The sequence below is a fragment of the Phocoena sinus genome, chromosome 12, assembly GCF_008692025.1.
Source record: "Phocoena sinus isolate mPhoSin1 chromosome 12, mPhoSin1.pri, whole genome shotgun sequence".
Classification (NCBI taxonomy): domain Eukaryota; kingdom Metazoa; phylum Chordata; class Mammalia; order Artiodactyla; family Phocoenidae; genus Phocoena; species Phocoena sinus.
This window is the reverse complement of record NC_045774.1, coordinates 13925805-13949848: the sequence shown is the minus strand read 5'-3', so window position 1 is coordinate 13949848 and position 24044 is coordinate 13925805. Positions and strand designations below refer to the sequence as shown.

At 38.3% G+C, this 24044-nt stretch overlaps 1 protein-coding gene across 24 annotated transcripts in view; it reads right to left on the bottom strand.

Annotated features, from left to right (window-relative positions):
• Nucleotides 1-24044, bottom strand: part of SYNE1 (spectrin repeat containing nuclear envelope protein 1) — a 457069-nt gene that overhangs the window by 44675 nt on the left and 388350 nt on the right. For 17 of the 24 annotated variants that reach the window (XM_032650735.1, XM_032650730.1, XM_032650734.1 and 14 more), the window contains 2 exons: nucleotides 18893-19051; nucleotides 15817-15983 (listed from right to left, as the gene is read on the bottom strand). In XM_032650735.1, coding sequence (XP_032506626.1) covers nucleotides 15817-15983; nucleotides 18893-19051 — 326 coding nt within the window. Of the gene's footprint in view, nucleotides 1-15816; nucleotides 15984-18892; nucleotides 19052-23762; nucleotides 23804-24044 lie in introns of those variants that run through there. The other 7 variants (XR_004352466.1, XR_004352464.1, XR_004352465.1 and 4 more) reach the window with 3 other exon arrangements.

Sequence of the window (24044 nt, the reverse complement as noted above, 5' to 3'; positions counted from 1 at the left end):
GGTGCATTAAGTTTGGGGTATGATGAGTCTGTGGGATCAGCTAGACATGTATGGAAATATAGTTCTTAGGTCCAGAAGAGACGACGAAGTTTATTGCATTGGTTTACATACTGCTGGCATAGAGTTGAAGCCCTGTGAAAGGATGTGTGGACTAAGAAGAATGAGTTTAAAAAGGTTAAAGAAGGAGGAATCACAGTTGAAGAAAAAATAATCAGAAAGGAAGCAGGTGAAGCAGGGAAGTGTAGCATAAAACTAAAGGCAGGAAATGTTTCAAGAAAGAATTGGTGGTGGGCGGGGGATAGGACTGATGGTAGTTTAGGGTACAAACTTGCAACGAGTAGTAAATAAACCCTAGAGATCTAATGCACAGTGAAGTGAGTATAAACAACAATACTGTACTCTAATTTTTAATGTGATAAATATCGCTACAATGGCAATCATATTACATTATATCAATGTATCAAAGTAACAAGCTTAAATTTACCTTAATTTTACCTTAAATTTACACAATGTTGTGTGTCAAATACATTCAATTAAAAATAATTAAAAAAAAGAAGAAAGTGTTGGTCACAGTGTGATTTGAATGCCTTCTTCATTAGATTTCACCTGGTTTGCCTCACATAAATGCAGATTCTTAGGCCCCAACCCAGTCCTACTGAGTCAGAACCTCTGGGGGTGTGGCCAGGGAATTTACACTTAACAAGCACTCCAAGTAAGCCCTAGGCATGCTTAAGTTTGGAATCATGGGTCTACTTTGTCAAAGGCAGAGCAAGGTAGTTGATGAGGCCTAAAAAGAGACATTCATTAGAAGAGGTCTGCTGACCCTAAGTGAATAGTTCAGCAAGGGCTATGGAAACAGAAAACAGGATGCATTTGAGAGAAATACACTTATAATGAAAGAGGATTGTTAATTATTTTAAAAAAGTAGGCAGCGAAGGTAAGTAAATACAGTATGAATCCTGTAGAATGATCTATCTGGCTACAAGAAAAAACTGATTTTTTGTTTGTTTGTTTTGTTTAATGTAGTTTAATGTTTTGGAATCGTTTAGAATGCTTTTAGGCAGAGAAAAAGGAACTCATGAGGAAGGAGCCAAAGACAGAAGAAAAAGGAGAGAAATTACAGATGAATACAGATGATGGAGTGAGGATGCACAGGAGGCAGGATCAAGGGCGTAGAGCAGGGATAGATAAATTAGATTTGAAAAGTTATTTCCCAGTGAGGGCAGGGTGTCAGCAGGAATTTGGGAGGGACACAGATAATACTTCTCAACTCTATTATTACCAAGTAATAGTAGCAAAAATCGACTACTGAGTCCCTGTTGAGGGCCTGACATGGCTGACTGGATGTATGTACATAGATGGCTCTAAAACGAAAGGTGATGTGGAGGAGGAGCACACGATCGATGATTTCTGGTACAACCCTTACTTAAAATTCAATTCTGCTTTTAGACCGTAAGTTTTTTTATACTTTCCACCTTTTGGTTCAGGACATGTGGTCACCTTACTGACACTGCTCCTAATAGAAATGAATGGCAGATAAGCAAAATATCTCCATCTCCGAGTTGAAAACTTGGTTCAAATAAAGAGGTATCTGCTTGGAAAACATGTCAAGAACAACATGTCTTTTAAAACTCTAGGAATCTTACAAGACTGAACCAGGAAGAAATAGAAAATATGAACAGACCAATCACAAGCACTGAAATTGAAACTGTGATTAAAAATCTTCCAACAAACAAAAGCCCAGGACCAGATGGCTTCACAGGAGAATTCTATCAAACATTTAGAGAAGAGCTAACACCTATCCTTCTCAAACTCTTCCAAAATACAGGAGAGGGAGGAACACTCCCAGACTCAATCTACGAGGCCACCATCACCCTGATACCAAAACCAGACAAAGATGTCACAAAAAAAGGAAACTACAGACCAATTATCACTGATGAACGTAGATGCAAAAATCCTCAACAAAATACTAGCAAACAGAATCCAACAGCACATTAAAAGGATCATACACCATGATCAAGTGGGGTTTACCCCAGGAATGCAAGGATTCTTCAATATACACAAATCAATCAATGTGATAAACCATATTAACAAATCGAAGGAGAAAAACCATATGATCATCGCAATACATGCAGAGAAAGCTTTCGACAAACATCAACACCCATTTATGATAAAAACCCTCCAGAAAGTAGGCACAGAGGAAACTCACCTCAACATAATAAAGGCCATATATGACAATCCCACAGCCAACATCATCCTCAATGGTGAAAAACTGAGGCATTTCCACTAAGATCAGGAACAAGACAAGGTTGCCCACTCTCACCACTAATATTCAACATAGTTTTGGATGTTTTATCCACAGCAATCAGAGAAGAAAAAGAAATAAAAGGAATCCAAATCAGAAAAGAAGAGGTAAAGCTGTCACTGTTTGCAGATGACATGATACTATACATAGAGAATCCTAAAGATGCTACCAGAATACTACTAGAGGTAATCAATGAATTTGGTAAAGTAGAAGGATACAAAATTAATGTACAGAAATCTCTTGCATTCCTATACACTAATGATGAAAAATCTGAAAGTGAAATCAAGAAAACACTCCCATTTATCATTGCAACAAAAAAAAATAAAATACCTAGGAATAAACCTACCTAAGGAGACAAAAGTCCTGTATGCAGAAAATTATAAGACACTGATGAAAGAAATTAAAGATGATACAAACAGATGGAGAGATATACCATGTTCTTGGATTGGAAGAATCAACATTGTGAAAATGACTATACTACCCAAAGCAATCTACACATTCAATGCAATCCCTATCAAACTACCACTGGCATTTTTCACAGAACTAGAACAAAAAATTTCACAATTTGTATGGAAACACAAAAGACCCCGAACAGCCAAAGCAATCTTGAGAAAGAAAAACAGAGCTGGAGGAATCAGGCTCCCTGACTTTGGACTATACTACAAAGCTACAGTAATCAAGACAGTATGGTACTGGCACACAAAAAAATATAGATCAATGGAACATGATAGGAAGCCCAGAGATAAACCCACGCACATATGGTCACCTTATCTTTGACACAGGAGGCAAGAATATACAATGGAGAAAAGACAGCCTCTTCAATAAGTGGTGCTGGGAAAACTGGACAGCTACATGGAAAAGAATGAAATTAGAACACTCCCTAACACCATACACAAAAATAAACTCAAAATGGATTAAAGACCTAAATGTAAGGCCAGACACTATCAAATTCTTAGAGGAAAACATAGGCAGAACATTTTATGACATAAATCACAGCAAGATCCTTTTGACCCACATCCTGGAGAAATGGAAATAAAAACAAAAATAAACAAATGGGACCTAATGAAACTTAAATACTTTTGCACAGCAAAGGAAGCCATAAACAAGACCACAAGACAACCCTCAGAATGGGAGAAAATATTTGCAAATGAAGCAACTGACAAAGGATTAATCTCCAAAATTTACAAGCAGCTCATGCAGCTCAATATCAAAAAAACAAACAACCCAATCCAAAAATGGGCAGAAGACCTACATAGACATTTCTCCAAAGAAGATACACAGATTGCCAACAAACACATGAAAGAATGCTCAACATCATTAATCATTAGAGAAATGCAAATCAAAACTACAATGAGGTATCATCTCACACCAGTCAGAATGGCCATCATCAAAAAATCTATAAACAATAAATGCTGGAGAGGGTATGGAGAAAAAGGAACCCTCAGACACTGTTGGTGGAAATGTAAATTGATACAGCCACTATGGCGAACAGTATGGAGGTTCCTTAAAAAACTAAAAATAGAACTACCATACGACCCAGCAATCCCACTACTGGGCATATACCCTAAGAAAACCATAATTCAAAAAGAATCATGTACCACAATGTTCACTGCAGCTCTATTTACAATAGCCAGGACATGGAAGCAACCTAAGTGTCCACTGATAGATGAATGGATAAAGAAGATGTGGCAAATATATACAATGGAATAATACTCAGCCATAAAAAGAAACGAAATTGAGTTATTTGTAGTGAGGTGGATGGACCTAGAGTCTGTCATACAGAGTGAAGTAAGTCAGAAAGAGAAAAACAAATACCATAATGCTAACACATATATATGGAACCTAAAAAAAAAAAAAAAAAAAAAAAGGTCATTAAGAACCTAGGGGCAAGACGGGAATAAAGACGCAGACCTACTAGAGAATGGACTTGAGGACAGGGGAATGGGGAAGGGTAAGCTGGGACAAAGTGAGAGAGTGGTAGTGTATATATGGACACATATACACTATCAAATGTAAAATAGCTAGCTAGTGGGAAGCAGTCGCATAGCACAGGGAGATCAGCTCGGTGCTTTGTGACCAGCTAGAAGGGTGGGATAGGGAGGGTGGGAGGGAGGGAGATGCAAGAGGGAAGAGATATGGGGATATATGCATATGTATAACTGATTCACTTTGTTCTAAAGCAGAAATGAATACACCATTGTAAAGCAATTATACTCCAATAAAAATGTTAAAAAAAAAATATAAAATAAAATAAAATTGTAAGAAAAAAAAAAAATCTAGGGATGTGATAGGGAGTTCCCTGGCGGTCCAGTGGTTAAACTCTGAGCTTCCACTGCAAGGGGCACAGGTTGGATCCCTTGTCGGGGAACTAAGATCCCACATGCTGCACAGTGCAGCCAAGAAACAAAACAAAACAAAACCACCGCCCCCCCAAAACTCTAAGGATGTGATATATTTCAAGGCAGGGATCTGCGATAGAATGTTCTCAAAGACAGAGAACTTGCACTCAGAATCACCTACTATTTCTCAACTCTATTACTTCCAGAGAGTAAAAAAGTGATTCTCAAGCTGGGACTGGTACTGGACCACTTAGGGGTGCTTTCCATCCACACGTGCCACTGCTAACTCTCTTCCCACCTTCTCCCCGCCCTCCGTGCCTCCCCAGATGATTATGATAGGCTTCTCTGGTCAGGAGCCACCTCTCTGAAGAAACTGTCTCATAACCAAAGTATTCTGAGAATTTTTTTTTTTTTTTTTTTTTTTTTTTTATTCTGAGAATTTTTATTCTTTTTTTTTGTGGTACGCGGGCCTCTCACTGCTGTGGCCTCTCCCGTTGCAGAGCACAGGTTCCGGACGCGCAGGCTCAGCGGCCATGGCTCACGGGCCCAGCCCCTCCGTGGCATGTGGGATCTTCCCGGACCAGGGCACGAACCCGTGTCCCCTGCATCGGCAGGCGGACTCTCAACCACTGCGCCACCAGGGAAGCCCCTTTATTCATTTTCAATTGCTTAAAATGGATATCATCACTTCTATTACAGTTTCTATAAATCAATGTTTCTCTCTCCAATGAAAATCTAGACATGACACCATCACTTTTCCTCTGTCATACAAATGCTTAAAAGTATTTTCACGATGGTTGGTTCTTGATAATAATATCTGTATTTCAATAATTATAATAAAAATCCCTATATTTGATCAGTGTATAAAGGCATGCTGAGGTGCATTACCTTATATTGTTTTAAAAAATGTGTATTTAAAAAATTATGTTCACGTTCCACAATATATAGGATTGAAAGGGAACAGAAAACATGCATTGCAATATGTTATCATAATTCATAATTCCATTCAAGATAATACTTTTCTAATTAGCTTTATAAGTACAATTTGTACTCTGTCTCTAGGGCATTTCAAGGCATTAGCCTTGAAAAATAATTCCAAGAACTGTTACATACAACCCACTTACATGTATCTCATATGTCAGACAAAATTCACTTGAGCGTCCGTCACTGAATGACAGTTTTTGAGCAGCTACTGGGTATAAAGTTCGGGGTACACATTCTACCAACGACCATGGTGCGGGCTTAGGATTTAACATGACCTTGGCCATCCTGCTTTAGTGTCCCAGATGGAAAGGACAGTCTACAATCAATAAACCCATTGGAATAGGACTGAAGAATGGCTCACTGCACTGCTGTCCATCTTGGTTTTACCCCAATAAGAATATCCTCTCAGGAAGCTCTCCCACTTGACCAGCTTCCTGTCTTCAGGTCTGATAGGATTTGAATGCTGACTATGCTTCGGGATGGGGTTTTAAAGAAAGCCCATGACATCATCAGGGTTTTGTGTGGACCTGGAGGCTGAGAGGGTACTTCACTCAGTGCCTGCTTCCTTCTTGCCCTCGTTCGAACTTCCTGGTATTATAAATGCTCACCTTCCTGCTCCTCATGGGAAGTTCCCTGGAAAGCTGGAACTGTGAATTTCCACTTCGGGTTTTCCCTTTCCACTTTTGGTTGCCAGACTGAGCTTGTTGCCTTGCACAAAGTCGGGTACTATTTAAATGCCTGCTAAACATTAATAATTAGTGTTCTAACTAAAATATTGCTTATTTTGTTCACGTATTTTAATTTATTTGATATTAAATGTATACTTAAATTTTCCTCTAGGTCCAACATTTGCAAATGGTCTGTTTGCTAAGGACTAAAATTCATTCACTTTCTTGGTTCAGAATGCACTGACAAACTGATCAAAAGATCCAAGGCACAAAGGGATATAAGTAAACACTGTTCCATTGGATATTGTCTACAGTAGCCAAATATTTTACTGGATTAGTAATCTTGTATAACATTGAAGGAATTCCAATAGTCAGAGCAGTTAGTGCAATATGTCAAGGGCATCGTGACGTGGAAATGCTTGTTCATACCGTCTATTAGGGGCAAGTTCCTCTTTCAAATGAACGTGTAAATCTTAGTAAAGTCAGGGAGGGTGAATGCTTCAGTGGTTCTCCTTTCTCATTTTTTAAAAAATGTATTTGACTACAAATAGCAAAATACACTGTGTGTGTGCTGGGGGGAGCAGATGTGGACGGAGAGAAGGTGTGGCATAAGGCCCCCATACATCATCCCTGAGCTATTAAACTTGGTATTTGCAGGACGAGGATCATTCTTCTCTAAGAGAAACGTCCCACATTTTTTTTCATTTCTTTAAAGGAAATCCTTGGGTGAAGCATCACAATAGTTTTATTTATCACTGTAAGAAGTCTGAGCAATACTCCTTTTGGTAGCACACAGGGTTATAATTCAAAGTAGGTGTTTACAGACGTCACACGTCTGGGTAAGTTTAGCAAGCCCGGTGAATCTGAAGTCCCTACACTCTGGTTCCCCTTTCAGAGTCCAGTGTGTTTCCTGCACACTTGACCTTTCTTGAGAAGGATTCTACTATGAAACCCAGTTGTCCAGCTTCTTAATATTGTCACATGAATACGTACATATACACATATATATCTACGTATTTCATATATATACCTCACTACTTCCCTTCAAACAAATTTAGTAGATCCATAAACCAAAACCAAAAAATTCATATTCTTAATATAAAAGAACCCAAAGTACCATTAATAAGTTCTATTCGTCAGTAAGGGATTTGTTTGGGGGATGTTATGGTATAAGAAAAATATTTTTTAAAAACAAAATGAAAATTCCTGATGTAATGTTATTCTAACTGAAAAAAAATCATGAAGTAAACATTTGTATAATGCACTAAGTTGCCATTTTAGACATAACCTTCTATATTTTGCACATACTATTGAAAACCTTTATACTAGTCAGTGACCAAAACCTACTGACATACATAAAACAGAAAAAACCTTCTCTCACACACAAAACCCTCCCGGCCCCTGAAACATGAGTAGATTTTTACTTATTAAAGGAACGCTTTCAGCTACAAAGCTGTGAACTGGCCATGACTGAATTTCAGTTTCAGAAGGAGCCCATCCTTTAAATAGCAGATGACGGACTAACAGGATCTTTCCACTGAATCTTTTTCTGAATCTCTTTCCTGTGTCTCAGGCTCTCTACTGTAACCATACTCCTCGTATGATGCATCCAGTCCCAAGACAAGTAGATACTGAACCATAACAAAGTCCATTGACCTTTTCATCCAGCTCCGCAGGCCCAGCAGGAGACAAGAAAACAAACCGACAGATAAGTCTGAGGAGTCCACGGCCAACTATCTCCCCACACCAGTCATCTCCATGTAACACTGGCCAACACAATTATGGATTAAAGCTCCAGCATCCATCCCCCATGTAACATGAAAGCTATGCCCAAGGGAAGAAACTCAAGGAGATGCCTGCCTTGTGACACTGCAGTTACAATCGGGGAGCTCTGCGTCCACACAGCCGTCCTCTGCCATCCTCAGGGCACACGGATCTTCCGCCACCACCATGAAGTTTCCACTTGCAAAAGTCAGGTTTGCAGAGCAAAAGGCTAAATCCTGCGTGGGGATGAGAGTTTCCCCAGTCTGTGTATGGAAGTATGAAAATGCTCACTCCAGACAAATGTTGGTAAGTCTCTGCCGGACAATATGACACTGAGCAGTGAGTGACAAGTGGTCATGTTTCTAAATAAAACCTACATTCATTGACATGTGCCAGGCTTGATCTCCTGGAATGTAGGCCACGAGTGTAAGAAGGGAAAAGGCTCAGGGTAATCTGCTGGGAGGGGGAGGCTCCAGGTCTAAAGAAAGAAGGGGATCAAAAATAAGACCGGCTGCAGACACTCTGCCATTCTGGAAGGACCTTCGACTTTTCTCGCAGGCAGTTTAAGTTGGAAAAGATATTTGCAAAGATAAATGTACCAAATGCAAACAAGCAAAACCTCTGCAAGTACAGCGGCAAACTGTAGTAGCAAAAAGGAGCAACTGCTTTTTTCCTTCAGTCTGATTTGCCAGTTAAGTGGTGTTAAGTAGGAGTTTTAGGGGCTGTTTGGGAAGATGGGATGGACAAGATATTCTGTGGCAAAGTGCTTGCTCTTCACCTTTAAATAGACTATTTGAAAATGAAAAGTAATGAAGAAATACTATTCTCCCCTTACATAAACCTTTGTCTTTTTAAAAATAATGATAGGGCTTCCCTGCTGGCGCAGTGGTTGAGAGTCCGCCTGCCGATGCAGGGGGACGCGGGTTCGTGCCCCGGTCCGGGAAGATCCCACATGCCGCGGAGCGGCTGGGCCCATGAGCCATGGCCGCTGAGCCTGCGCGTCCGGAGCCTGTGCTCCGCAATGGGAGAGGCCACAACAATGCGAGGCCTCGTACCGCAAAAAAAAAAAAAAAAAAATGATATAAAGTGACAAAAATAACATGTTCATTTTAAGGTAATTTTAAAAAGGATCTGTTCATTTGCTTGGTGGAATCTCAGATAACTTTTCTTTTGTGAATTTCAAGAGTTTCTAAATTTTCTGCACTGACTCTCTATAAATTTCATAATTTAAGCTTGTAAAGAAAATAAACTCCCAAATTACCCATTACTGGTAATTTAATAAAAAATGACTAATGCTGTCTGCTTTAAATCCTTTTTGGATTTTAACATACATACACACAAATAACTTACAAATAAATAAATAGATAATGAACATTTGCTAAGTTTTTTTTTTTTTTTAAGGCCAATATGATGAATTGCAACTAAAATAAAACAAAGCATTTGGTTCTGGTTGTGTGAGTTGACTGCTTTTAAAATAGTAATACATTTTCTTTATAAAAGAAACAAACCTGCATTTTACATTTAAAAAATTCCAGAAAACTTGGTTATAAATAAAATTATTTTTAAAATCCTGCTACTTAAAGATATACTATTATGAATTCTTTATAAAACAATCACTCCACTGATATATTATTTTTATCAGGAATGTAAATATGTAAATTTGGTTACAGGAATATATTGGTCATAATTCCATAACAGTAGACAAATTTGCTTTTTCTTGATTATGGCTAACATTAAAAAAACTTAGATCTTTAAAATTTTTTATTGCCATTATTTCGTTAGTTTAATTCCCTTTTACTTTATATAGTTTTTCCCATGGGTTAATTTTTTTTTCCATGTTCATTATCCTTAGCACAATATATTTATTCTAATGAATTAAACATAAGGCAAGGCTTTAAAGACACAATTATTGTAGTACCGAAAAATGGCAATAATATCAATTTCCATCAATAGGGAACATACTGGATAAATCACGTTGTATAAATGGAACGTGGAATGTTCTGTGGAATGAACTGTGGAATGCCCTGCAGCCGTCTAAAAGAATAAGACTGGCACATATAGCATTTTATAGTATACACGGTCCTTTCCCCTATGTTGTCTCATCGGAGATGTGGCAGTTGTTTTGATGAACACTTTGAAAATGAGAGGGCTCAGAGAGGTTATACAGTTAAGCCCTAGGTCACACAGCTGGAACAAGGTGAGCTAAACCTAGGACTCTTGATTAGTTCTTGGTCATTTCCTTGCTTGCTGCATCAAAGAATTCCTGATCCTGCCTTGACTTTTCTGAATGGATCACCATGAGGTAATACCAGCCACAAATTCCAAGAATTAAGTTTTCTTTTTCCTCTTGTTTGGGCAGGACTCCCATTAGACTGAAACCCCTTCTGAGGGCAGCTGCTACAACTTTGCAAAGCCTTCCTTGTACTGCACAAGCCTCTAAACTCCCTCTGGGATGACAGCTGACATTTGTTGATTGAGCACTTCACTGTGCTAAGTGGTTTACAGGTACCACCTCATTTAATCCCCCTGATAACCTTTGACACCGTGTAATTGAAGCACTGAGAAGATAAGTAATTTGGCAAACATCACAGTGTAGGTGAAGCAGAAACACCTTATAATTCAGGCAAAAGCCCTAAGCCCAGGCTCTGCTATATTCTTATCTGTATGTAGGGCACATTTCAAACACTATGTCTCAGATTGAGAAACTCAACAAATACTGGAGTGACAATTATATGCAAAGAACTATGTTAGGTTCTGGGATTACTGTGGTGATCAAGTTAGATACTTACATTTCAATAGAGGAAAGAAACTTTAAACAGTCTATCACACGAGATATTTATTATAATCAAGAGAAATGCTATGGACTCTGTACAGAAAGCCTACTGAGCAGATGAGAAGAATCTAATCTCATCTAGAGAAAAGGAGGAGCATGGAGAAGAATTAGGGGCTGGCCTGGCCAGACAGAGGAGAGAGAGCAGGAAGAAGTAACAGAAAGGGGAAGGCCCTGAGGTGAGGAACCACGTGTATCCTCACTTTACCTTTTACCCTTATTTGGATGGGAACCATTTTCTTTTTCATCCCAGAGGGCTGTCTGCAAACTATGTCTGGCCACCTGTTTCGGTAATAAAATGTTACTGAAACCTGTTGCTTCTCTACACACTGTCTGCTTTTGTGATTCAATGGAAGAGGGCTTTGTCAGGGACTGTCCAGCCCACACAGCCTAGATTATCTACCATATGGCCCCAAGCAGAGAGTTCGCCAGCTTCTGCCCTGTAGCAACATGCAGAGGAAGTACTTCATAAACAGGAGGCATTCCATAGCTCTAAAAAATTATATTTGTTTTTACTTCTATACAATGTTTAAGGGAATTATAATTAAAACACAGATTAAAAACAACCAGTCATAAGGGACCACATACTGTATGATATCGTGTATATGAACTGTCCAGAATCGGTAAATCTAAACAGGCAGGAAGTGGATTAGTAGTTGCCTGGGACTGGAGGAAAAGGAGGGAGGGCAGAAAGGAAAAAAGGGGTTAAAGTTTTTATTTGGGGGTGACGAAAATGTTTTAAAATTGATTATGGTGATGGATGCACAGCTCTGTAAATATACTAAAAATCACTGAATTGTATACTTTTGATATATGAGTTGTATGGTATGTGAATTGTATCTCAATAAAACTATTATTAAAAAAAAAAGAACCAAATAACTAATGTGTGCTTTGTTTTGGTGATGGGTATTTCGGTTTGGTAGAGGAAAGAAAAATATCCTTATATTAGAGAGTCCAGTTAACTAAAAAAAAAGTCATTACAGCAGGGCAAACAACTTGAGTCTGACGTTCCTAGATACCAAGATGGGAAATGTTTAATAATGTATTCTCTATCATTAGAAGCTCTGAACTACTGATGCTAAAAGACATTTTCTGTTAGTGCTAGGCGCTGGAAAAATTCCCATGTGGGTTTTTGCATAAGGTCCACTGATAAAATGAGAGCTAGAGTCCTTGAAGACAGTTTTACAGAAATTATAGTTACACCAATTTGTTTTTACATAAATTATAGTTACAGTCAAATTATATTGACTCTTAATGAAAGCTAAAGGCTCAGAAATGCTTTTAATTATCTAGGCCAGCATTGATCAACAGAACTTTCTGAGATGATGAGAATGTTCTGTGTCTGCAGTATCCAATAAGGTAGACAGTATCCTCGTGTGCTTATTGAGCACTGGAAATGTGCCTAGTGCAACTGACTGTAATTAAAATTGAATTCTAATTTAATTGGGGGCTTCCCTGGTGGCTCAGTGGTTAAGAATCCGCCTGCCAATGCAGGGGACACCCGTTCGATCTCTGGTCCGACAAGATCCCACATACCGCGGAGCAAATAAGCCCGCGCGCCACAACTACTGAGCGTGTGCTCTAAGAGCCCGAGAGCCACAACTACTGAGCACACGTGCCACAACTACTGAGGCCCACGCACCTAGAGCCCGTGCTCCACAACAAGAGAAGCCACCACAACGAGAAGCCCACTCACTGCAATGAAGAGTAGCCCCCGCTCACTGCAACTAGAGAAAGCCGGCGCACCGCAACGAAACCCAACACAGCCAAAAATAAATAAGATAAAATAAAAATAAAATCAGATTGTTTAAAAAAAATTCTAATTTAATTGTATTCCATTTCAACTCATTTAAATTGCCACATGTAGCTAGTGACTGCTATATTGAACTGAGTAGGTCTAGAAAGTATACTATAACATTATCCACTGAGCCCTAAAAATAACTGAGCAAATTTTTTTGTTATCCTAAAAAACTGACAATGCTTGGTGACAGTCAGTTTAAAAATTCAAAGCAAAACATATCTACTTTGTACTTAGAATGGTCTAAGCTAATCCACTAGTAACAGGAATCTGACTCAAAGTTATGCATTCTATTTGTATATAACAGGTTATTATCAGTGAATCTTCTTTCTTTTTTCCATCTTTCTGTTAGCTGGGAAGCTGTTCACCTGAAAATATGATCATCTTCAAAAATAACCTCTCCATTCCCAAGAGCATCAAAACAACATGAAAATACCCAAAGGCATCAGTTACGTTCTGCTTCAATTAATCAATGTTAAAAAAATTTGGAAGAGGGAAGAGTAGTGAATGAGACTGAATCATAGAAACTTAGTATTTCAGCTGGCAGGTCATAGTTGAAGATGGGTGTGGAAGACAGTCATCTTGCCTGTGCATTAGCACAGGCAATAAACCAAAAAGTGGAAAGCAAACGTGAGGGCTAAGTGTCATTTAGGAGAGGCTTCAAGGAACTATGAATCCAGTGTGGCATTAAACCTCAGGACAAATGAATGGTCAAAATGTCATCTGGTCTACGTTGGAAGGAGACAATTAGAAATGGACAATATATATATTACATCTGTGTATAATGAGATTCTACAAAAGTAGGAACATATGAGCATTTTAGTGACTAAATGCAAGCCTGTGTACCCTATATTTAATTGATTCAAATTTACTAATGTGTCTTTGGAAAAATAAACTAAATGACACCTACAAAATTCTTGATAGAAAAACTAGATAGGAAAGTTACAAATCAACATGGCTTTGAGGAGTAAACAACTAACTCATTGTATGTAACGCTGGCTACCAGCCGGGCATACACCAAACTAGCTGCTTGTGATTAAATTAAATTAAATTTAAAACACTTTGACTTAGTGCAACCCCATATTCCACACCACTGAACCAACTAGAAATTAGAAAAGGATATTAACTAGTTTAACTGGATTACATGGAAATGAAAGCCAATCCATGAGTCATAATCTGACTGAAAAAAATCCAGGGATGTTTACCAAGTGGGCGGCTTCCCTAAGAAGGGTATTTATAGCACAAAGGGCTTCAGTTCCTCCCTCTGAAATAAGATTTGGTTATCAGTGACGGAGAAGTGAGGCTAAACATAGCACTGGGGTTCTAAAATCTACCAATGCCTAAATACTTACAGTAGTTTAAGCTGCACCGTTAAGTTTCCATCTCTTTATGGTACTTTTACCAAGGCATTTAGCACATCATTTTAGTTGATTTCTTCACATGTCTAAATTCCCACTATGAACTCCTTGAAGAAAGGGCTTCAGTCTTTGTACCTCCTATATCTCTCATAGTCGCTGTCAGTACTTCACAAAGGACTGGGAAATTAGATTGTAGAAATAAATAACAGAACCTAACTTCCTTTTAATTGTATTCTCTAGAACAGGGACAAAGAAGTCACAAGCTTGGCAGGTAGGAGAGTGCAGTATTCTAGGGCACTCTGCCACTCAGCACGTGCATGACCAGGGGCAAACCTGAGCCTCAGCATTTCACATCTGGAAAATGGGTATAATAATAATACCCACCTCAAAGAATGTTGTGAACAGCACACGAGAAGATGTACATGAAGTCTTTAGCGTGGTCATTGCTACGAACTAAGGGTTTAGTAAATGTTAGCTATTATAATACTACCGTTAAACATTTTAAAAATTGGTCAACATCTATTCCATTTTTGTTTCATTCTCACTAAAACAAATTATAATCTCACCTTCTTAAAGGAGACCCTCTTTGATAACTCCCTTATAGAAAAAGAAATATACTAAATGTTTTTAAAATCAACACATGGACTTGCCATGCCCGTATGAAGTCTTTGTGGGTACACAGTATTCAAAAGGCACTATTTCGTGTCCACCTTCATGCAGCATGGCTAAGGAAAAGAATCCGGATTTTTTAAAAAGTGTATTTTCGGATAGCTCCCAAATGGCTGTGAATCAGAAGCATGTGTAAACATTCCAACTCTCCTAACTGCCGTAAAGAAGACTATCCATTCACATATTATTCATTCATACATTCATTCAAATATTTATTGAGCCCCAACTGCATTCAGGTATACTCTTGGTGCTTGTGATATACAGTGAATAGAATGGACAAGGATGCCTGCCCTCATGGAGGCTACATTCCAACAAGAAGCAAAGTTCACCTCAAATAAAGCATCTACCTAGCCCTTCCCTTTAAAAAATAACCCTTATGTCAAGTGACACAGTGCTTCATTCAATCATATCAGATTTCTGTATTGCTAGTAAAGATCCTTAGATACTTTTTCTTTTTGACTTTTATCCCTTTCGCTCACCCTGCCCTTCCGCAACAGAAACTGAATGTAACATTCCTCTCAGATATGTGGTAGACACGTACAGTTATCACTAGCGTTAAATACAAAATTACAGTAACGCAGCGGATTATTTTTACGTCTAAGCAGAATGGCAATAATTAGATTTATTCCCACACCTTGCTAATCAAAAAGACAGTAGGAATGTGATTACATATATATATTAATTAACTATACTATATTTATATAATTATATATATATATATATATATATATATATATATATACACATATATTTTGCCACTTCAGACAAACACACCTCCACAGACACTGGTCAGCAGTTTCATTTTCTTCCTTATAGGAAGTTGAGTATTCTGAAGCCCCAGAATAAAGAATTTTCTCTTGGGAATGGATTTTGTCTGGATATGACTTTCCCTCTTTCAGTTAAATGCAAACACCACTGAATTTATGAAATAAGAAGGAGAATTTTAAAGTTAACGAAAGTGACATTTATGAGACAAGCATGAACTAAAATGGTGGGATAAAGAACACAGAGATTTATTGGACGATCTTTAGCTGAAATGGAAGGCAGCCTGAAAGCTTTGCGATTCTGCATGTGTGTCCTATTGACTAAGGTCCTTTTTACCTGGCTGCCATGAGGTCCAGGAGGTGCTGCCATCGGTCATTGATCTTCCCGAGCTTGTATTCAATCTCAGATGCTTTGCTTTCATGGCTGGCTCGGGCAAGTCGTTCTCCCATTTGCTGGAGCTGTATTTTGTTCTCTTGGGCAATAGCAATTTCCTCTTGATAATCCTGTACAATAAATGGCAATCACAGAGGTCAGAAAGCATATCCTTGATGCATTCAGTCTGGCTCTACTAGAAACATGGTAATTACAGTTTTCTACTGCTTGGAAATAGTTCAGGCATAAGGAACACTGTGTGAATGTGAGTCCCAGTACACAAGAATTAGTGGTACCTGTTATTTTCGGTATGTAGGCAAAGTCCAGATTGAATTTTTATACAGATGTTCTTAAAGGAAATGGGGGTGCTTTCCATTTACTTAAAACGGGCATTAAAAAAAGCAATAAACGTATATACATAGAAACAAAAGACAAAGCTTGAAGGATTTCAATGCTGGGAAGTTATACCGTGTTGCTCTAATCACCAACCACATGTTATATTTAGAATCAATCCTCATACAAATAGCTGACAAGACGCTAATAAGATGTGTGACTACGTGTATATGTAAATGTATATGTATGTGTATGTCAACTGTTACTTGTGCAGAATGATTTAAAAGACTACTTTCATTTTAAAGAGCTGTCCTCTACACAGCGCCAATATTTTACAGAGCTGTCCTCTATACAGCGTCAATATTTTACAGAGCTGTCCTCTACACAGCGCCAATATTTTACAGCACATAAATCATTGGCAAATTAACTCTCAAGAACAATAACCATTGGTCTTAGAGGATCAATGGGTCTCCAACCTTCCTCATCTATCCAGTTTCTGTAGCAGCTCCTCTTAAAGATTGTTTTAGGTAAGAAGGACAGGCTCTCAATGTGGTCTACAGTAACAGAAAGGCCACTGAACAGTATGATTTAAATGATGATGAAAGGACATCTCCCCTTGACCCCTACCTGTCCCCCCACCCTCCCCCCAGCCTCTGGACCAATTGATCCTCTTAATTTCTTGTCATAGTGACAGCATCCAAACTTTAGAATCACGTGTTTTATTTCTGGCTTAAGCTCCTGTTAGGCAGCAGATATTTTCTCAGCAAAATAATATACCCAGACAGATATTATAGGAATATGGGTATCTTCACCTTCTATTGCTCTCAAGTTACCTTGGTAACAGGGCTACCCTCTCAAATCAGTTATCTAAGTAAAAAGGGCCCCAGAGAATGGATGGAGCCGGTGAAATTTTATTCTACTGCGGTTTTGAATGCTCCCTCAGGCCCAGCACCTCCACCTACTCTCCTTTCTATGTTACTTCAAGCCCATGGGAGTCAAAGACCAACATACCAGGTGTATTTCTTAATAGTTATAATGTGTTATTACAAATTTGAGATGATATTACTGAGAATGATATTGTTTCTGAGATGATATTATTTCAAAGGAATTATGCCAAGCTTAAAATAGTATTTATAGTAAAATAATACTCTTAGGTTGTCTTTTAAAGTACCATGTTGAGTGTTAATGCCAGTAGGTACCCATACCATGGTTACAGTCTGTTTATTAATTTCTTTTTTCTAAGTTGTCAAAATTACCAAGCCTCCATGTTATTTTTCTTTACAAAAGAGATACCACATGGGGTAAGCTCATAAAGACTTTATTTTAAAGTCCATAACTTATTATATATACAGAATGGTATAGTTGATATTTTAAAAATTATTCCAAATGTTTCCAAAGAGTATAACAAAATTATGTGTGTCAAGCCCCCAAACTATGCATCTTAAATTTCATGATAAAATCAATCAGAGTATAAATACATTTAATTAAAATTTATTCTGTAGCAAACTTCACTATAGTACCTATTATACATTAATCATGTCTGGTAGAACATTATCTGACACCCAGAAACCAGCAAAGGGCAGAGCTTTTAGCAGATGCTGAAATGAAGTCTGTACCATCTCTGCCCACATTTTAAAGGCTTACAATAACAAATACACAAATGCTGATGCTGAGAACTTGCAATTTTAAGTAAACCTATAGAGTTATCCATATCACATACGGGCTCTGGAGTTTCTGTTTTTCCGTGTATATGCCCAAGCACATACATGAGAGAAAAATAAACTCCAAAGCCAAGATGTAATATTAATAACTTTGTAGGTAAATATATTTTTCCTAATAATTAGCTATATTTCTTTTCATAATGAATGAAGCTATAATTCATTTATTCAGTAAGTAATGACTGAGTACTTATGAAAAGTCAGGCACTGCTCTGGTTGCAGGAGATACAGCAATGAACAAAACAGACAAAGTCCCTGCTCCCGTGAGGCTTACAGTCCAGTGGGGCTTCACTGTAGACAGATAATAAACAAGTAAATTGGGAAAATGCATTGTACTTCAGATAGTGATATGTACTTAGAAGGGAGATAAAATTTAAATGATTAGCTGTTCAAAAACAGTGTGGAAACACCACTGAAACCATCAAAAACATTTTTAAATGCTAGTAAATTTGACCAGTCCTGTATAGACATGAAAAATGATCTAGATCTATTTGAGCATATAAAATAGTTTAATAATCATACATAACTTGAAATTAATATGAAGCTAAAATTCTCAGGAAAGTCCTCATTCCTGTAACTGTCTATAAATCATGACTTACAGAGAAAATGTCAGTTTAATTGATCCTAGGAATTTTTTCTTTTAGTTCCTCTTTGGTGATTTTACCTCTTGAAAAACAAACAATAAATCAACTATACTTCAATTAAAAACAAAGACAACCAACACACATAAATAATTCCTGCTGAACAGGTAGATAAAATCTAAAAATACTGAACATTATCTATCAGTAGATAATCTATTTCATCGCGAATTGAAAATATTCTATATATTCTGTATGTAAAGGAGGTCTTTTCAGTCAAGTTTATTTTATATTAAAAAGATAAAATGCTTATAATAGAGTGCTCCTTTCTCAAGAAAGTAACTAGGAGCAAGGTTGTCTTCTGTACCCATTAAAAGATCATCTAAGCACATGTAGCCACACATCTCATACCTTCCTGAGCTTCTCAATCATTTCTTCAATGAGAATGTCTCCATTCTGAGAAATTTTGCTTTCCATCTGAGTCAACCATTCGCAAAGCTCCTTGTTCTTTTCACTGAAGACGGCCCATTCATTCAGTCTCTCACTTACTTGCTGCTGCCTTAAAGAGAGCTGAAAAGTTTAAAATGGGAGAAAATGCAAAAGCATAATCAGAGTGGAGCTCATACCCTGAGGAAAAGAGCAAATAAACTCTGTTGGGTCGACTAAGATGAGCAGTAGTTGTGCACCTCTTTAGGCCACTGTTCCCTGAGGCCCAGTCCCAGGAGCTCTGCTCCAGCCTAGCGAGTTTCACAAGTGGGAGACACTGAATCTGCTACTTCCCTCCTGAAGAGCCACATGCACATTCACTTATTAAAGGTTCTGAACAATCTAGCTTCTCGGGACTTCCCTGGTGGTGCAGTGGTTAAGAATCCACCTGCCAGTGCAGGGGACATGCGTTCGAACCCTGGTCCTGGAAGATCCCACATGCTGCGGAGCAACTGAGCCCACGTGCCACAGCTACTGAAGCCCACGCGCCTAGAGCCTGTAAGCCACAACTACGGAGCCCGCAAGCCACAACTACTGAAGCCCGCGCTCCTAGAGCCTGTGCTCCGCAACAAGAGAAGCCACCGCAATGAGAAGTCCGCGCACTGCAAGGAAGAGTAGCCCCCACTCGCTGCAACTAGAGAAAGCCCGTGCATGGCAATGAAGACCCAACGCAGCCAAAAATAAATAAATAAATAAATTTATTTTAAAAAAATCTAGCTTCTCACTACAGTTGGTTCTGTGCAGCTATGATACAGGATCATGGAATGTACTTTTACTAAAAAGGAAAGAAACAGGAAAGAAAAGAAGAAATAAGAAAAGGAGGAAGGTAAAGGGCAGAAAAAAAGAGAAGAAGGAAAGAAATACAAAAGAAGGAAGGAAAAGGGAAAAAGGAAAGAAAAAAAATGAAAGAAAAATAGGGAAGGAGGGGAGAATTAATTGAGCGTCAGGTGTCAGGAGAGAGTGGAGTGCCAGTGGAAGAGGCACATTCCCTGATCAGCTCTATCTTGATCACTTCACTTTGAGCAAGTTCTTTTATTTCCCTGCCTGCTTTCTATTTTGATTTTTGTATCTTTGTTTCTTTTCTCCTGTAACAGGTTTGCTGAGATGTAGTTTCCACACCATTTCCTGTTTAAAGTGTGCGACTCAGCTCTTTTCAGCATGTTCACAGTTTCAAAGCCACCACCACCATCAATGCTATAACATGTTCATCAATATAAAAAAAAACCCCAAACCCCCTGTACCCATCAGTACTCACTCCTTTGCCTACCCCTGCACCCTCCTCCCAACCTTAACCTACTCTCTATCTCTGTGAATTTGTCTATTCTGGACATTTCACATAAATGGAATCATTCGATGTGCTATCTTTTGTGATGGGCTCCTTTCACTTAGCATAATGTTTTTAAGGTTCATCCATGTTGGAGCATGTGTCAGTACTTCATTCCTTTTTATTGCTGAAGATATGTTTCCACATAGATATACCACATTTTATTTATCAATTCATCTACTGATGGACATTTGAGTCGTGTCCACTTTTTAGCTATTATGAATAATGCTGCTATGAACATTTGAGTACAAGTGTTTGTGTGGACATATGTTTCACTTCTCTTGGGGCACATTCCCAGGAGTAGACTTGCTGGGTTATATGGCAACAGTACAGATTGTTTTGTGAAGTGCCTGTGACATTTTACATTCCCACCAGTAGTAGGGTTCCAATTTCTCCACATCCTCACCAACACCTGTTATTATCTGTCTTCTGGATTGCAGTCATCCTACTGGATATAAAGTGCTATCTCATTGTGGTTCTGATTTGCATTTCCCTGATGGCTAGTGATGTTGAGAATCTTTTCATATTCTTGGCCATTTGTATGTCTTCTTTGGAGAATTATCTGGTCAAATTTCTTGCCCATTTCTTAATTGGATTGTTTTTTATTATTGAGTTTTAATAGTTCTTTATACAATATAGATACAATACACCTGTTTTCTTATCTCTAGGTCTAGAATGATCCTTTCCAGAATTCTAAAACTTTCTGACATCATAATACTCTTGTCTTTGCAGTGCTGGTTGAGATACTAAGAAATGTTTCTAGTTGAGCTAAACTGCATGTTAGCAAAATAAAATGCGATCTGAGTGGTAAGAAGATGATCCACTTTTGCAGACATTCTAAACAGTCATGTTGATAATGCTAGACATTCTGCCATATATCCCACCACATTAAACACCTACCTTTCAATTTTCCTTTTTCCGGCAATACTTTATTATGAAAAACATCAGACACACAGAAAAGTTGAAGGAATTGTATGGTAAACAGCTATGATATATTCCCTAGACTCTAAAATTGTTAACATTTTGCTACATTTTGCTTTAACACATACATTCCTTTATCCATGGATCTATTTTACTCTTCAATGCATTTTGAATTAATTTCCTTTTTTTTTTTTTTTTTTTTTTTTTAGCGGTATGTGGGCCTCTCACTGATGTGGCCTCTCCCCTTGCGGAGCACAGGCTCCGGACGCGCAGGCTCAGCGGCCATGGCTCACGGGCCTAGCTGCTCCGCGGCATGTGGGATCCTCCCAGACCGTGGCACGAACCCGTGTCCCCTGCATCGGCAGGCGGACTCTCAACCACTGCGTCACCAGGGAAGCCCGAGTTTCCTTTTTTTAAATGAAAATGAAAATATTTCTAAGGTGTTATACACTTCCTAGTTAGCAATTCTGCCTAGGGTTGGCTCTGTCAATGATTAGGTAAATAATATTCAAGGTCCCTCACAGCCCCAAATGTCTATGATTCTACATCCTAGAAAAGGGTGGGAATTAATCACATGAAAAAGAATAAAATACCTAGGAATAAACCTACCTAAGCAGGCAAAAGACCTATACTCTGAAAACTATAAGATGCTGATGAAAGAAATTGAAGATCACACAAACAGATGAAAAGAAATACCATGGTCTTGGATTGGAAGAATTTATATTGTTAAAATGACCATACTACCTAAGGTAATCTACAGATTCAATGCAATCTCTATCAAATTACCAATGGCGTTTTTCACAGAATTAGAATAAAATAATTTTTAATGTGTATGGAAACACAAAAGACTCTGAATAGCCAAAGCAATCTTGAAAAAGAAAAAGGGAGCTGGAGGAATCAGGATCCCTGACTTCAGACTATACTACAAAGCCACAGTAACCAAAACAGTATGGTACTAGCACAAAAAACAGACACATAGATCAATGGAACAGGATAGAAAGCCCAGAAATAAACCCATGCACCTATGGCCAACTAATCTTCAACAGAGAAGACAAGAATATATAATGGAGAAAAGAGAGTCTCTTCAATAAATGATGCTGGGAAAACTGGACAGCTACATGTAAAAGAATGAAATTAGAACATTCTCTAATACCATACACAAAAATAAACTCAAAATGGATTAAAGACCTAAAGATAAGACTGGATACTACAAAACACCTAGAGGAAAACATAGGCAGACACTTTATGACATAAATCACAGCAATATCTTTTTGGATCCATATCCTGGAGTAATGGAAATAAAAACAAAAATAAACAGATGGGACCTAATTAAACTTAAAAGCTTTTGCATGGCAAAGGAAACCATAAACAAAATGAAAAGACAACCTACAGAATGGGAGAAAATAATTGCAAACGATGCGACTGACAAGGGATTAGTTTCCAAAATATACAAATAGCTCATACAGCTCAATATGAAACAAACAACCCAATCAAAAAATGGGCAGAAGATCTAAATAGACATTTCTCCAAAGAAGACATACAGATGGCTAACAGGCAATGAAAAAATGCTCAACATCACTAATTATTAGAGAAAGGCAAATCAAAGCTACAATGAGGTATCACCTGACACTGGTCAGAATGGCCATCATCAAAAAGTCTATAAATAATAAGTGCTTGAGAGGGCGTAGAGAAAAAGGAACCCTCCTACACTGTTGGTGGGAATGTAAATTGGTGCAGCCACTATGGAGAACAGTACGGAGGTTCCTTAAAAAACTAAAAATGGGGCTTCCCTGGTGGTGCAGTGGTTGAGAGTCCGCCTGCCGATGCAGAGGACACGGGTTTGTGCCCCAGTCTGGGAAGATCCCACATGCCGCGGAGCAGCTAGGCCCGTGAGCCATGGCCGCTGAGCCTGCGCGTCCAGAGCCTGTGCTCTGCAACGGGAGAGGCCACAACAGTGAGAGGCCCGCGTACCACAAAAAAAAAACGCCAAAAAACTAAAAATGGCGTTACTATATGATCCTGCAACCCCAATCCTGGGCATATACCTGAGAAACCTCTAATTTGAAAAGATGAATGCACCCCTATGTTCACAGCAGCACTATTTACAATAGCTAAGACATGGAAGCAACCTAAGTGTCCATCAACAGACGAATGAATAAAGATGTGGTGTGTGTATACACACACACACATACACACACACACACACACACACACACACTGGGATATTACTCAGCCATAAAAAATAATGAAATAATGCCATCTGTAGCAACATGGATGGATCTAGAGATGATCATATTAAGTGAAGTCAGACAGAGAAAGACAAATATCATATGATATCACTTATATGTGGACTCTAAAAAAATGATACAAATGAACTTATTTACAAAACAGAAATAGACTCACAGACATAGAAAACAAACTTATGGTTACCAAAGGGGACAGCGGGTGGGGGGGGGGGGGCGGGATAAATTAGGAGGTTGGGATTAACATATACACACTACTATATATAAAATAGATAACCAACGAGGACCTACTGTATAGCACACAGACCTATAATCAATATCTTGCAGTAACCAATAATGGAAAAGAACCTGAAAAAGAATACATATATATTCTGAATGACTTTACTGTACACCTGAAACTAACACAACATTGTAAATTAACTATACTTCAATTTAAAAAATGGTTAAAAAAATACTGAAGTTCTCTCAAAAAAAAAAATGAAAGTGTTGGGATTCAGACTATGAGCCCAGGATACCTATACCAGGGCCAAGCTTAGTGAGCTGCTTAGATGGCGAACCCCATAACCTGCCATAATTTTTGAAATGCCAC